At 31.0% G+C, this 16,149-nt stretch overlaps 3 protein-coding genes and 1 long non-coding RNA gene across 5 annotated transcripts; 2 read left to right on the top strand and 2 right to left on the bottom strand.

Annotated features, from left to right (window-relative positions):
- Positions 1–909: 909 nt before the first annotated feature.
- LOC148277000 (uncharacterized) lies at positions 910–9,680 on the bottom strand. Its single transcript, XM_088233475.1, has 5 exons — positions 9,346–9,680; positions 8,629–9,144; positions 6,419–6,538; positions 5,290–5,398; positions 910–3,717 (listed from the first exon to the last, which is right to left on the bottom strand). The coding sequence occupies exons 1-5, from the start codon at positions 9,535–9,537 to the stop codon at positions 3,656–3,658; spliced, it is 999 nt and encodes a 332-aa protein (XP_088089601.1). The 5' UTR covers positions 9,538–9,680; the 3' UTR covers positions 910–3,655.
- Positions 9,681–11,152: 1,472 nt separating this feature from the next.
- On the bottom strand, positions 11,153–14,104 carry LOC148276998 (thioredoxin, mitochondrial-like). Its single transcript, XM_088233463.1, has 2 exons — positions 13,857–14,104; positions 11,153–12,498 (listed from the first exon to the last, which is right to left on the bottom strand). The coding sequence occupies exons 1-2, from the start codon at positions 14,030–14,032 to the stop codon at positions 12,252–12,254; spliced, it is 423 nt and encodes a 140-aa protein (XP_088089589.1). The 5' UTR covers positions 14,033–14,104; the 3' UTR covers positions 11,153–12,251.
- LOC148276999 (uncharacterized) lies at positions 11,278–11,856 on the top strand. The gene has a single exon (XM_088233462.1). The coding sequence runs from the start codon at positions 11,278–11,280 to the stop codon at positions 11,854–11,856; it is 579 nt and encodes a 192-aa protein (XP_088089588.1).
- Positions 14,105–15,300: 1,196 nt separating the features above from the next.
- Positions 15,301–16,149, top strand: LOC148276997 (uncharacterized). Of its 2 annotated transcripts, XR_015823617.1 has the most exons (3): positions 15,301–15,528; positions 15,655–15,845; positions 15,997–16,149. It is a non-coding gene; the product is annotated as an uncharacterized LOC148276997 (long non-coding RNA). The 2 variants fall into 2 exon arrangements; XR_015823616.1 differs by having other exon boundaries at positions 15,655–16,149.

Genomic DNA, 16,149 nt, shown 5'->3' with positions numbered 1-16,149 from the left:
TCCAGTTTCTTGGATTTTTTTTAATAAAAACCTCACTGCACCTTCTGAATACCCAACTCGACGAGATATTTCACAATTAGATATGTTTTCTTGCGACAATGTGATTATTTTGGATTTTATCGCAATCGACATTTGCTTTGCACTTTCCATGATTGTTGTGTCATGTTCACTCAAACGCGGGTAAAACAAGACTGTTGAGACATTTTAAAATGTAAATATTGTAGAAAGGTGACACATAGTGTCCTTAATTTATTAAACAAAAGAAAGAGGTATCGATAAAGGATTTCTTAGAAAAAGGGTTCAGTAAAGTCAAGGGGCGCGGTAGCAGGTAAACTCGTAATTTTTTTTGTCTTGCGGTGTATCTTCAATGTGTATTGATCATTTTAGTTAACACTAATAAAAATAAAAAAAATAAATAATGTATGTACTGCATTTAGGTATTTTCAAAAATTTTAAGCTCAAAAATAAAGGTGCTACTTATGACATTGTTTTATTTCTCATAATTAACAAACGATATTCATTTTCACGGATATCACTAAATCAATAAGATTCTGAAATTTCACAACACTTTTCATTTTACAACAGCACTTAATTAATGTTACATTGAAGCTCAAAAGCTGAATATTTAGTGCAAAAGTTCTTAAATTAAAAGACATCGTTATTATCTGACATAAATCTTTTTAAGTGAAGTTTTAATATTACAATAAAATTAACTTGATTTAACTGCAGTTGAAAAAACTGGTTTAATACAAACGTATTTACTTCATTCTCTTAATCTACACTAATTTTCTGGATTTTTCTGCACTTTATACATTCCATGTCTAGAACATATTGCAATGTAGTGGATTTTCACTGATTAGCTGAAATAGAAGATATTGGTAACAATGAATGTTAAATAAATACGAAATGTTGAAATGACTCATAATTGTTTTATTTCAATCTGGAAATATAAACACAGGCTATTTGACAATTTATACAAATATATCGTTCATTTGTCAAAGCGCAAAGTATTGAAGATACCCAATCCTTATAATTAAATAAAAGACCAAAGAGTTATCAATACAAACTAGACATACTAATTATTCTCTTTCTGTTTAGTACGACATTGCTGGGCTTTTCCGAGACAAAGTTTACGGATCCTTATTACTAAATGATCTATCTAAAAAATTAACACTTATCACAATATTGTAAAACAAACAATCATCAACAAATAAAATGAAAAAGTTATACTATCTATATTCTCACAGTTGTTTCACATTTACCCGAGGTGATGTTTGGAAAATAGATATTACTTTATATACACACACATCCATCTTGGAGAGATTTAAGATTTATCAAATTTATACAAACCATAGCAACATTAATACATATATTGACAAAAGTTAATTATGCATTGGTCAAATTCTGCTATTCATCAATAATAAAATGCAAGCTCGTACCCGACATGAGCACGCTCGGCATTTTACTTTATTTCTCGGCTTGGAGTATAAAAATACTAAAATAAATAGGTTTTCTCTTTTCTAACAACATTATATATGATGAGGTTCTAAGGCAGACATTAGTGTACTGTGGGTGGTTAAAGTTTATATCAATCTAAATAAAAATGTGACTTCTATGTAAACTGCAAACGTCGCATCGCAAAAATATATTTTTATTGTTCTTTCATCCCATTCATATTATTTACAATACAATGATGGTGGTATTTAAACAATGTGAAAGGTGGACAAATCAAAGAACTTGAACTGTAAAATGCATAGTATTATTTGATAAATATTGATATATTTATGTAATACGTAATTCAACGAACGTAAAGTCACTACTCTAATAAATTTAAGGCCTTTTTTCATTGTTCCATTAGGACGCAATTTTAAAGATAAAGGTACATTAATTATGCCAAATTGTTAAATCCTATAGAAATATCTTAAATTTGAATCCCTTTGGCACAAGCAAATGATAATATATCCTTAGTTTAGTGATATTTGTAAATATTTGACAAACTATTTGATTGGAACTTTCCACGTTGAGGAAAAAGATTTCTAAAATTTTGTACTAGGATTGTATTGCCAAAATACATACTTCCGAGGGGAGACTAGCGATAAAAATATATACTACTCAATTTCTCAGGATCACAATATCATTACCAAGTATAAAAATACTTACAAAAAACTTAACCAACATCAAATAAATAGTTTCTTTTTATTAGGGTGAAAATCGAATAATTACATTATTAATATCACGGATAAATAATCAATAATGAGCTAATAAATTGATAAAACATACTTTTAAAAAATAAATAATCTCTGGTATATTATGAATTGACAAAACGAAACAATGACAATATGGAATAGGAGGAGGAACAATGTTACGCTACACCATTATCTAATTACATATTATAAAATGCCAATCTAAAAATAACTGAGGCGATCAGCTCAAATGTAGATTACTTTGAAGAAAGTTGGCAGTAGTGGAAATAGACAGGGAAGAATGAATTATAGATACAACAATATCTAATAGAAAAATAGCACATATAAATGAAAAATGTTACATAGAAATGTAATCTAGTAAAATCTTTCACTCGAGCGAGTGAAGTTAATAATTTTAAAGAAAATTAATATAACATACTAGGTACTGCAGAAGATAATGAATACTATGATATAAAATGAGCAGTTCTTTAGGAGTACCTTCGTATAGTGTGTCACATAATATTGTCGCTAGAAATTCAGAAATGCTGTTAAGGATCAAAGCATATAATGTCATATTACACATGTTTTTTTTTTAAATATTCTAATTGTGAGTATTGTACTTGTTATAAATATTTTTTGAATGTTAATAACATCATAATCGACAAATACTCATTGAAATATGAAGGTAAAAAATTTACCAAATAAACAACTATTATCTTTTTCCCCTTGACTAATTTGTATTTATCCTTAAAAGCATTTTAAATTTTCGGAGACAATACGAATTGAAAAATGAAAACCACCATATCGGAAAGCAAAACAAAGTGGAAATTATATTTGTCATGTAAAATAGAATTAGGTTCCACAGCGAGTACTGAGCGAGGTAGTACATCAACAGAGTGGGTTACTTGTGTGGACTCCGATTAGCTGCAATTAGGAAGATTAGAAGCAACATGACATTAACAGTATCTAATGTTAAAACTCCATTATATTATTATGTACTACACTCTCCATTCCAACCGTGACTTTGTTTACTCTTCAGAAGCCAAAACGATGTAGGAAACTTATCAACAATCAATTTAGATAACAAATATTTAAAAAATTACACTTTCTTAAAATAAGAAACAAAAAGCACACTCAAAAGTCAAATATGAATGCTCGGGTTAAACCTATAAATAACCTTAAATATTATCCTTTTGCACCATCAAGACATCAATATACAAATCACCAAAATAATTTAAATAGATAATCCAAATAATTTATAGGATAAAAATGTAACAGAGAAAGAAATGTGTTATAAAAAAGTGACGATATTGCTGTCATAAAGAATAGATTATATAGAATTTTCTACTCCGGTTAATGGTATGAGTTTGGGAATGGAACAGACTCGTAGCCATGTCTTCCTTATCCGTGGTTTTGCAACTAATGTGCGATTCAATGTGAACCAGTGGGTCTCACGCTGCCTGTGAAGTTACTCACTGATCTTTTCTGACCTTCTTCTTACCCTTCTTGGGAGCTTTCGCATCAGTCCATGAATCTGTGGACAATTCGGATGACATATTAAAGTTTTTTTCTCTTGATAATTAAATTTAAAATATGTGTTTAAAATATTTTTTAATGTTATATTTTAATTATGAATCATGAACAATTTCTAGATTACTATTAAAAAATAGTTTTGCTTTTTTTAAAAAATACATAAGTAGATGCATTTATAATCCTTAAAATAAAATTTTATATAAATGATCATTCGCAAGATTTGTCAATTTTCAAAACACTATAAGTATTGTATTTGCAAAAGGTTAAACAATTAACAAAACTTATTAAATTAAAAATATAGTATTACATATTGTGTCCCACATAAGATTTTTTATTTGCCAACAGCATTATTATTTATGTTTATACATATATTTAATCTATGCATTGTCCCACCTCAACAGAATTTATAAGTCCTATGAAATATTTAGTCTTTAAAAATATTTTCTTTAAATAAATAAACTTATCCAATGGAAACTTTTAGTATATGTATATCATTCATGTATTTTCAAATATTTAATTTTTTTATTTTTTATTTTTAAAAGAAATATTTGCGTTCTTATGATTTACCCAAATATTTCATTTTGAAAGCCATTTTTAACGAATTGTAAATAACTCACTATTAGAAAATGGAATCAAGTTGGGGTAGAGTGGGATTCGAACGACTGACCTTTGGTCCGTGAGTCCGAGACACTAGCCACGGGACCACAAACCGATTAATTAATTAGGTTGAGTTAATCAACTGACATTTCTTGGTGTAAGTCCATTTTGATTATAAAAGTAAAAACACTTATTAAGTTTAATTCCACTTTTATTTATTATTTTCTCCAGAGACAGGGTTTCATCGTGACCGACATCGTTAGACTTTAGAAAATTATAAATAAAACTGGAGTGGCTAAAGAGTATTTCCAAACAAACCATCACGCCCTTTCACCGTAAGGGTAGGCAGAGAGGGTAGCATTTTATTATTATAATAATGATGCAGTTATTATTAAGGGTTAAATAACATTGATTAAATAAACAAAGAATATTTTACAATACAATGATATTTGTTCATAAAATTATAAACTCTAATAAAAAAACAGAATTTTGGAAAAAAATTGATCGGAACCAGCATGAACACGATCACAATACTAGAGAAAAGAACAAAATTAGACTTCCATTTAGGAAAAAGGCAAAGTCACAAAATTCAATTTTATTTAAAGCAATCAAAAAGTATTACGAAATGGAAAAAAATATTTATGAAGAAAAAAACATATCAAAATTTAAAATAATGGTCAAGACATATGTGATAAACAATTAATAAATTAAATATATTTGCAATGTTATTATTAGAACACACATAACAATATGTATGATATGTGTGCCCTACTTTAAGATTTAAATTTTTTAAAAAATATTTTAAAAAAATATATAATTTAGTAGATGGATGATATTACATATTTTTAAATTATGCATATAAATTGAGTATAAATCTTGACTTCCATTCTTTTCATTTTTATTTGGTTGGTTAAAAATTATAGTAAAAAAACTGTCAATGTGTACAAAAGTTTAATAAATAAAAAAAATATGTTACCTCCGAGTTCATCAAACACCGGGGAGTTATCAACAGAAGTAGCTGGAATTTCTGGGGCTTCCAACTTAGGTTTTTCTTTCTTCACTGCTTTTTGAACCACAGGTGCAGGCTAAAATATTTTAGATTATTATATACAGATATTTTAAAAACATTCTATGCATCAAATAAAGTGGAAAACTCTTTACAAATTATTTGAAATGCATAAAATTATTACATTGCACTTAAGTTCAAATCTTCTGTAGACTCCACTTGAGTTCAATAAGGATAAAAATACAAAAATACATACAACACTTGTATTATTATGCATTTTTGTGTATTTTTAATTATTTTTTTTTAGTGAAATGAAATTCAAACTGTATGACAAAAATACTAAATAACAAAATCGATAATTCAGATATTTTAAATACATAAAACATCAAATACAAATCTTAATGAGGAGTTTAATATATGTGTAGTGTTAATTTTTTCCTTTAGATTGATAATTTTCCCTACTTTCGCATATTAATTTTAGAACAGAAATTGGCTCATTCACTGACAAAAAAAATATCGGTGCAGTTATTGAAAAAGGAACAATCAACGTATTTTCTTGTATCGAGAATTTTGGGTATGACAATTGTTAATAAGGACATTTTTTACATAATATGTATACATTTAATATATTCTCTAGAAATGTAGATTTTTTGATTTTTATGTTAAATAATTTAAATTTGTAGCAATTGTTAATTGTATAATATATTATATTTACTTATACTATACAAGGGTATATTAAAAAATATTTCATACATAATTAATAAGAGTAGTTATTTGCTACAAGAAAAAAGTTGACAATTGACTACATTTTAGCATTTTTATTTCTTCTAGCATTTATTTATTATCAGCAATAATTCACGATTAATATTGTCATGCAATTACTGATGTCTTCAATTTGTATTATTAAAGGTATTGTCATGATCAGATAAACCAAAATATCTGAAGTCTGGTCATGTTAAGTAGACACACATGAATGTGGAAGAAACTTGGAATGTAAGTTAGGATAGACGTATGTGACGTTCCATTCTTTCAGCCTACCCCTATGAAATTTAGAAAAGGATTAATAAAAAAATAAATAGTAATTTATTGTTGAACTCACTTCTTCAGCTACTTTCTTCTCACTCTTCTTCTTCTCTTTGACTTCAGGGGGAGCCACAGTGGGGCTTGGGGGCACCACAGGAGCCTTCACTGGAGTAGCCGAGCGTTCCCTTTTCTCCATCTAATGAATATAAAAAACATCATTAAAAATTTACATCTCTATTAACTTTTTCCAAGTACACTCCTTATGCGGAGCATCTTGTTTCCACAAATAGTTTCCAGGCTGCTACCTTTGTACGTACTCGTGCATCAGGTTTGCATCCCGTACCTCAAACATAATCTACTGGAAAACTGTCAGTAATATCCAAGATGCCGAGAATCTGATTCCCTGTGAAGTGAGCAATTGTAGTTAAGGCTCTCGGAAGGCAACCATGTTGCCCCGTGAAAAAAAATAGTCTCGTCTTAATGAGAGCTTAAAATATATATTTATTTTGCTGAAGAAGGGGATTCAAGTCAATACTACTTATTTTCGACGAGGATTTTTTACAATTTGTAATAACCTTCATGCAGTCATAATTTTATTATTGTCAAATAAGTTTTTGAGAAGCGACTAGAAAATCGATAAATTATAATATATTGCTCAATGAACAAGTAGTTTTTCAAAAAATAAATAAGGGATATCTATTTATTTTACAACTAAGATACAAGAAATGTTATAGAGAATATAAGGAGATGTTCGTAGGCCTTAAGTACGAGGATCGATTGATATGTTCCACCCTCTTATTACATTGATATGTTACACAGGTCAGGACCTGCTTCGAGTTAACCAGTCGAGCTGATGTGTATGTATTATGTAGCCTAGAGTGCCGAGCAACAAGTTGAAACCTGCAATGGTTGAATTACAACAGGCTGTTGACCACTGCAAAATGCTGGACAATCTCCAGCAACAAGGCGTTAGTATCAAAGGCCGTTATTTACAAAGCTGGGTTTGAATCGGTTGAACACCCCCCATATTCACCTGATCTAGCCCCCAGTGGCTACCGGTTATTACCAAAACCCCAATGATGGGTACTGCAATGGGTAGTATCCATACTTCCTCATGTACAGGTAATGATGGTATTCAACTCTGTGTGTTTAGAATTACGTATTCAAATCCCAACACCTTGGAAGCAGAGCAACGCACATTGACAATGTGACTATGAAACGTTAATGAGGTATCAAAGGTCACTCCCAGGTCCTTGGTTTCCAAACTGTGCTTCAAAAAAACATCAGCCATCTTATATTTATAATACAAAGTATAATAATTTCCAGTAAAACACATCACCATGCACCTGTCAATAGCAAAATCTGGTTTATTTTCCTTACTCCAGTTAAGAATTTCAGTGATGTCCTGTTGCATCATTGCACAGTCGATAACAGAAAGAATATTAGAATATATATTAAGATCATCGGCAAAAAGCAAAAATTTGGAAAATCTTATATGCATTTACCTATATTTATAGATATAAAAATATAGGTTCCAAATTTTTGTGGCCGTAATTATGGATTGTAATCGATGGATTGACTCAATTTTTTATAGAACATTTCATTTTAGCAAAAGAGTGTTTTTATGTACTTTTTATTCGGAAGTATCAACGGAAACGGAACATTCTATATGTTTTAAATTAACTCATAACTTGTCATTGTTAAAAAGTACTGAATGACAGATCTAGACAGTGCTGCTATTTTATCAATTTTAGACAAATTTACAAAACTTTATTTTCCCTAGAATCTATTTATATAAAAATTTAGGTTCCGTATGTTTGTGACCATATCTCGGAAAGTAATTAATGGATTGTTTAAATTTTTTTATAGAAAATTGCATTTCCTTATATTTTACAGCAAATTAAGATATTAAATTGAGAAATGTGTTTTCTCAGTAAATGTATAGTTGCTAGACTATTTTTATTTACTACCCTAATAATAAATATCAGACAAAGCCATAGCGAAGCGTGGCCGGGTTCGGCTAGTCATTGATAAATACACAAAAATGTATCTATATTATACAAGTAAAAATATATTGTTCAATTTCAACAATATATCAATTATCCCTGTTTATGAGATTAGTTCATTTAGATATTACTTTATACAAACACATGTGAAAAAATATTTTTCAATGGTCCAATAGCATTCTAATATAGTTATAAAGTGAGGAATTCAGCCATAAAATCACATTAAATAATGCCACATTGCTTGTGTCAAATGGTACTAAAATATCTATGAAAAAATTACCTCGTTAAGAGCTCTCTGCAGTTCATTAATTTGTTGCTGAAGAGCGGGATCGATCACTTGCATTTTCTGAACTACTTCCTTCTTAACGGGAGCTGGCTCAGGAAGAGATTCCTTGGGCTTCTTCTTGTCCTTTACTGGACTTTCCTTCTTCTCCTTAGAGGGACTCTCTTTCTTATCCTTGGAAGGAGACCCTCTCTTTTCCTTGGCGGGACTGTCCTTCTTGGGTTCATCTTGAGCCTTCTTAACCTTTTTGTCGCTTTTTGAAGGAACCTTCTCCCATTCACCATCATCAAAATCAGCTGGCTTTACATTTGGCTGCTTAGTCTTCTTAACTTCCTTGTTAGGAGTTTTTTTCTCGACCGCTTTTACATCTACCTTTTCTTTTGGTTTGGCTTTAGGCTTTTCTGCCTGTTCCTTTGCTTTCTCCTTGCTGGGAGACTTTTTGGTTGCTTCTGAGCTCACTTTTTTAGCTTTTACTTCAGCCTCGTGAGAAACTTGACCATTTGGAGTAGATTTCTACAAAAAACATCCTCAAATAACAACATTTTATCTCAAAAGGGTGAATTTCAAAGATAAATAACGCAGTACGCAAAAGAGAGTGGACATGTGACACATTTGCGACATATGGGGAGGTCTAAAATAAAATTGGCAACAAGAAATGTTCGAGGAGAAAGAAGATTAATTGTATGAAATAAGGTCGATATATTCTATAAATACCTTTTCTTTAGTTTTCCGTTTCTTACTAGAAGCCTTTCGGTCATCGACTACGAGTGGCAACTTATCAAACTGTGGTTCTTCTGCGGATTTGAAACCGAAAACAAAAACTAAAACAGCACCTATCAAAACTCCAGCCACAGCTATGGCTGGAAATAGGATTTCGGTTATCGTAACTTGGTTAAGTAATTCCATGTTTTCTTCCGAGATGCCAAGTAAAATAATCAACGGTTCCACATAAGACACTGTTCTATCGCCAGTCCAGATGCCAGATAAGCAACGGCCAACAGCCAACTCACGGCTGATACGGGTTCATGATGACGCGGCTGTGACGTGACAGAAAAAAATTGACATGAGCTGCCACCGCTGCCACCTTTCGTTTTTTTGCATAAAAGGTGTTCATAGTTTGCCCCACATATTTTTGAAAATTTGAGTGGGAATTATTGTGCACGTGAAAGGTTTCGCAATAATCTTATTATTTTAGTATAAATAATTCGTCATAAAACAAATAGATAAAGTAAAAGTAACCATTAATTAGATATAGAAAATTTAGAGAAAATTATTTTATATCCCTTGCGAATAATAAAAGTGCATGGTGTTATTTCATTTCAATTAGAGTTAGGTACGTTGTATTTGATATTGTTTGTAAATCATGAAGTCAACATAATATTTTTTAAAATTGAAATAATTGTATTTTTACCCGTATTATTAAAATGTATATTTTTAATCTGAAACTTTTTGGTAATATTCCAATAGAATTGCCTATACAAAAAAAAAAAATTCTTTGATTATTGACCATGAAGTTAGCTTCAGATTACAACAATGCAACGGGCCGTAGGTACATGGATTGAGAATTGCAAGCGCTAACCGAAACCGTCCGATACAGGTTTGTTGTTAAACTAAAAATCAAACTAAAACAAAATAAAAAATTTGGAACGTTTTTATCATATACAATATGAGGTCCGAGATAGTAATTTTTAAATGTTATCCAGTGTTGTCTAATGTTTACAGGATCTAGCATTAATCATATAACTCTCACCTAATGTTGAATGGGGCACACAATAAAATATTGCGGTAAAAACTAGACTATTCAATCTCGTATCACGTCATCCTTGCCGGGAATTGAATCCGACATTTACTAGGCATAAAAGATAAACGCACTCAACGCAGTGTATCGCGAGGGGCCTAAATCCAAAACCACTTTTAGAGGGGGTTGTGCTAAATCCCAATTGTTTTATTTTTCTTTACTATCAAGTCGAAAAACTTTTATAAATGTTTATTACATGCATATATATGTATTTACTTATATCGGTAAACTACGCAGAAAAAAATATCAAAGAATTATAGTATATTATAATTCTATGCATAAGAAATAACATATATTAAGCAAAGTTATATGGAAAAAAATATAATAGTTATAAAAACAAACGTTTAATCATCAGTGTGGCAATATGAGCAAATTGTAGTCGGATGCAAAAAATTAAAATCCTCAAAATAGAAATCTTCCCCACCCCCACAAGAAGATTCATAATGGACCCCCTGACTTATTGTGTTAAAAAAATACAGTTTTTTAGGATTTTGAAGATTTTTTTTTTTTGATTTATTGAAGCTTTCTACTAAACATGATAATTGATAATATCGGCCGATATAAAAATATTTTAATGCAAAATGAATACGATTTTCCACAAAAAAAAATATTTTAGCGGGCTCCTATTATGCGATTATTTTTATTCGGCAACCAAACATCTTTTATCTATGGTGCAATTGGCAACAACGCAATGTTTATTGTTTTTGGATAACCTCAAACTCTAGTGTCGGTTTTCTTTCAATCAATAAAACGAGGACTGGAGGACTACACGCCGATATTTAAGGGTTTTTGACAGAATAAAATACAAAGCTTATTGATATTAAAATAAAATAGTTTAATTTGAAGCAATGGTGTCAAAAAACAAAAAAAAGAAACGAACAGCGCCTCAGAATGACGATATCGATGAGTTTGAATCAACACAGGAACCTACAGATACAATCGGAGATGCTACTGAAAGCGAAGGAATACTCAAACGAAAGAAGAAGAAAAAAAAGGCGGAAGAACAGACAGGACCCTCTGATAATAAGATGTCTAAACGCCAAATGAAAAAGGAGAAACACGCCCAGAGAATCGCAGAGTCCGAAGTCAACTCTCATAAGGCTGTTCAGGTGCACGCACTGAGTTACCTTTCACTTTGGAAACACAATAAAGCAGAATGGAAGTTTAACAAAGTTAAGCAAATATGGCTACACAAACATAAATTCGACAGTAACAAAGTACCTGAAGAGTTGTGGAAACCGCTAGTGGAGTATTTCTCCGCAGCCTCTGGTGGTATCACACAACAAATTATAAATGACTCCAAAAAAGTTATCGAAGAAATGGAAGCCTGGATCGAAAAAAATGAAGAAGCCAGTAATGCTGAAACTAAACCGTCCGAAACGGGATACCAGAGAGCAAGAGATCTAATACAGAACATACAAGAATAAAAAAAATCTTCATCCTTTGTTGCTCTTATATCTGAGGTTGACGACCATCATTCTGAACTTGTCGTCGTCAATCCTGGGTCAGACTTATTACCGCTACTGCATCCGTCACACCAAGCTAACTTACTTCTGAGCCGTGACACTCATTTTTGCCCCACACCTTGCCTGCCATCTTTCCTCCCACAATAAGCTGGAGAAGGGTATACTTTTCACTGCGAAATGTGTGGTCAAATGAGGCTTTTATGCTTTTGACAGTGGTCAGAAATAATAATTTAGTTCATTGCAATAGTTTATTAAATGTGACCTAAGTAACAATTATTTGTAAACATTATTTCTTATTACAAAAGCAACAGAATGATAAATACAGATTCTAAAAGGCAAATATAATTATTTATTAATCAATTTTCTTTTACGAGGACTTGATCGATCCATTTACGTAGCTTGTCTGTGTCTTGCAGTCCCACAAGACGCTGTTCTACCTTCCCATTCCTAATGGCGAGGAGAACGGGTACTGAGCCAACTTCATAGTCTAAAGCCAGATCCGTATTTTCATCAATATCAACCTTGGCTAGATTGATTTTACCTTGTTGTTCGGCTATTACAAGTTCCAGGCGTGGAGTCAACATCCTGCATGGATTGCACCACCTACAATAATTAGTTAGAATAATACATTGATTATGATTGAATGGAATGATTTTTTAAAAATTCAAATAAATTTATACTCTGATTTACACAAATATTTCATACCCCCAGAAATACACTGTTGCAAGTATTGTGTTATTTTTTTGAGTGAGATATATCTAAAAACTACAGCATCCTTTGAAATCAATAGAGTAAAATATCAAGAGGAACACTGCAGTAATTATGATGCTACAGCATTCTTCCCATATTAAACTGTCAAATGAGCAAATACCACAAAAATATTGAGCATTATAAAGTAAACGGAGCATTAATAAGTTTTAAAAATTTGTTTTTGCTTTCCTGCAAAATGACCGATTTAGACATACCACAGTGTGTGTACTTTTGGGGGATGCAATATCCATAACAAACAAACTATTATACCCTTCAAGCCTCGGCAAATACATTTTAAAAGAAATTTGGTTTTGTTTAGTTCAGTGGATAATAATAATAATTATTATTATGGATAACTTATATAGCGCCATTTTCGTAATATAATACCTCAAGGGCGCTTTACAAAGTGATTATATAAAGATATTGGATATTTTTAACAACAAAAGCTCGCATTAATTATATTCTTAAAAATACTTCAATATTCTACTAGTTGTAAATGACTACGTCTAGAAAATAGAAATCAAGTAGGAACATTAAAACCCGACACTTGGGTAAAAAGTCAACAGAGTCATTATTATACTTTCATCATCACCATTTTCCTATATATATATGCACCTAGTGGTGCATATGGCACTGCCCTGGTACGTCAATTGCAGCATATTTGGATCATTTTTGTAACATGGAAGGCAAGGTAAGTATTTTAGAAGCTCATTTGGATGCAGATAAGGGTAGGAAAAGTTCTCTTAAATCCTCATTCTTAATGTGTAGCTGTCTCAGTTTTCAAGAACTTACTGAAAAGGTATTCAAATTTCAAGCAGATCTTTTCACAACAGGATACTATTTCATTAGCTTCAAAATATAAAACTATATGTGCCATCCTTGGAAGTTGATAAGTCTCTCAATTCATATCATGCTCAAGTATACAAGTTTTATTTCCTATGTGTTGTGTTAGAAACACTGACAAACTAAGTATTATTATTATTTTGGCACAATCTAATTTGATTTGTTTTTGTATATTTTATCTATATTCAAATAAATAAATAATAAAATATTTCTTTGCATTAAATTACTTCTATTTTGGGTGAGTAGGTTTTCATTGGTGACACATTAAATTACGTGGTGAGTACAAGAACTCAAAAATGAAATGATACTTAATTATTGGTGGTTAAATGCAATAAGTTTGAATAAAAATAAACATTTATGTAACTTACGTAGCAAAAAAGTCGACAATAACTGGAACTTTGCTATTTTTTACCTTTTCATCAAAATCTTTTAAATCTTGGATTTTGAATGATTCCCTACTGGAGGCAGTGAGACATATAGCTCTAGTATTTGTAAGGTGTTGTGTCCTTAAGCCTGTATTTTTAATAAATTTAGTAACAAACATGTTTACTTAATATTAATCTAATCGGTTAAACGCGCAAAAAAGACCTTACTTCGCGCATGAAATGACATGCATAGATGAAATAAATATATGACCAGATAACGTAAAATATATTGTAAAATATGACATCTGCAAAACCAGAGACTAGGTTATAACCATAGACTAAAAATAAAAAATAAACGAATCACTCTGAAATGAAAGAAAAATCCTACAGACTAAGATAAAAGCACTTTCAAATACCCTTTCGACTATATAGTATTGTTTAACGTGGTTAAAGATTAATATTCATAATTCCTCCGACTTTACAACCTTATTTACTGTCCATACGGTTCGACTTTGTAAATATGTTTTTAAACTTTTCCGGTATTTTTTTTATATTTCCTGTAGAAGACTAGCACGAATCAATTTATTTGTGGACACATATCGCTCGATCTATATCAGTATCTATATATTTTGTTTATTTCACGTACCTACGTGTTGAAACTTTAAAAATTCATTCGTTCATTATTGGGAGATATTGCCAACTGACTTGCCAGTATACAAATAAAGTTATGCCAAGTTGCATAAATAATGTTCTATACATTAAATAAAATTGAATGTAGACAGTATTTCCAGAAATTGAAGCATCTCTTCGCGAAAAGTGTTGACAATAATAACTTGTTGGAACTGCCCAGATATCAGTGAAAATTGGTACAAACTTGATTTAAGATTGATGGAAGGTTGAAAAGGAAAATTTGAGGCGACAAGTTTTTATCAAAAGTTGCTGGAATATTGTTATGTCAAATTTGAAGAGACAAGTTTTGACAAAACTTCCTGGAATCTTGTTATGTCAATAATGGTATTTCGGAATCCGAAAGTCATATAGTGATGATCAACACATTGCCATATACATAAAAATATGGAGAGAACTCCACTTTTAATTTTTTTTATTTAAACTGTTATATTTGATCCCAGGACTTTTCTACCAGACCGATTTTTTTTAGCACCACAACAGGCCGTGATGCTCAATTACGGTGGTGAATTACAGCACGGTACACCCACTTAAGAAAAATCACATTTAATTTTTGTGTTTTCACCAGGAATCGAACCCAAAACCTTCCATAAGTGAGCCAAATGTCTTAACCACTACACCACGAAGGCCGCCGAATTAAATAAGTGCATGACAAATATCCAAAAAAGTGGTTAATTCCAAACAACATTCAGATTGGCAATACTATCAAAGTCATAGAAAAATGATATATTCCACCGTTTTTGTCCGTGGGTTTCATGTTTCATGTCATTTTTAATCACATACTACAGATATTTTAATGCGCGGTTCTTTAATTACGCATTTATCATTGGACGTTTTTCCGGCGATTTTAAAACTTTTAATATTGTCGAAGTGTTAATACTCAGTTTAAAGGATAAACTATTGGTATGCCACTGAGGAAAAAACATTAAAAATGAGTTTTTGTTGCACTGTCACTCGACAAAACCGTCTTGTCAAGAGCTTTTTAAAAGTAAGTATGATATTAATATCTCACCCACTGCATAGTGCTTACAATAGTTTAAACTGATTAATGATTTAATATCACAAAATTATACTATTATTGAATTGAATTGATTAAATTATGTTTTATTTACAGAACGAAAAGGCTGTTGATAATATATCGATATAATAAACCAATACTTTAACCCCAGAGGCTCTTATACTTCACAAAAGTTAACAGATGGAAGAGTTGAGGAAATGAAGATGTTTAAACATAGGCAGAACGCTGAATGTTACACAGTTTGTAAAGTGGCCACTTCAACCAGCCAATGACAGTACATAAGCCCAGTAAATACCTAGACTTCTATACTTCCTTCCCAAAACGTTTTCCCTTTGTTGCAACAAATTTTGATTTGAATATCGGATACTTTTTACCATGAGAAACCCCGCTAGTCGAAAAGCTAGTAAGTCATAAAACCGTTTTATTTATTTGTTTCAGAGTTGAGAGACAAAAGAATGCACCGGACTCTGATCTCCAGTCAATTGACATGAATTATTTGTCATCACATCTGACATCACATCATCTGACTTTCTTGGCAAAAATAGCCCGTAATTTTTATTATTTATTCAAAATAAATATACTGAGTAATAA

This window comes from Micrasema longulum, unplaced genomic scaffold, assembly GCF_059751315.1.
Source record: "Micrasema longulum isolate JH-2025_06_02 unplaced genomic scaffold, ASM5975131v1 h1tg001108l, whole genome shotgun sequence".
In the NCBI taxonomy this organism is placed as follows: domain Eukaryota; kingdom Metazoa; phylum Arthropoda; class Insecta; order Trichoptera; family Brachycentridae; genus Micrasema; species Micrasema longulum.
The sequence above is the reverse complement of the archived record's forward strand: the minus strand, read 5'-3'. Positions and strand labels throughout refer to the sequence as shown.

What these genes read in the sequence shown, in the direction of transcription:
- LOC148277000 (XM_088233475.1), bottom strand. Translation starts at nt 9,537, where the DNA reads ATGGAATTACTTAACCAAGTTACGATAACCGAAATCCTATTTCCAGCC. An exon ending in AACGGAAAACTAAAGAAAAG is followed by an intron (nt 9,145 to 9,345) that starts GTATTTATAGAA and finishes TGTTTTTTGTAG; the next exon opens with AAATCTACTCCAAATGGTCA. An exon ending in AGAAGAAAGTAGCTGAAGAA is followed by an intron (nt 5,399 to 6,418) that starts GTGAGTTCAACA and finishes AAAATATTTTAG; the next exon opens with CCTGCACCTGTGGTTCAAAA.
- LOC148276999 (XM_088233462.1), top strand. Translation starts at nt 11,278, where the DNA reads ATGGTGTCAAAAAACAAAAAAAAGAAACGAACAGCGCCTCAGAATGAC.
- LOC148276998 (XM_088233463.1), bottom strand. Translation starts at nt 14,032, where the DNA reads ATGTTTGTTACTAAATTTATTAAAAATACAGGCTTAAGGACACAACAC. An exon ending in ATTGTCGACTTTTTTGCTAC is followed by an intron (nt 12,499 to 13,856) that starts GTAAGTTACATA and finishes TAATTATTGTAG; the next exon opens with GTGGTGCAATCCATGCAGGA.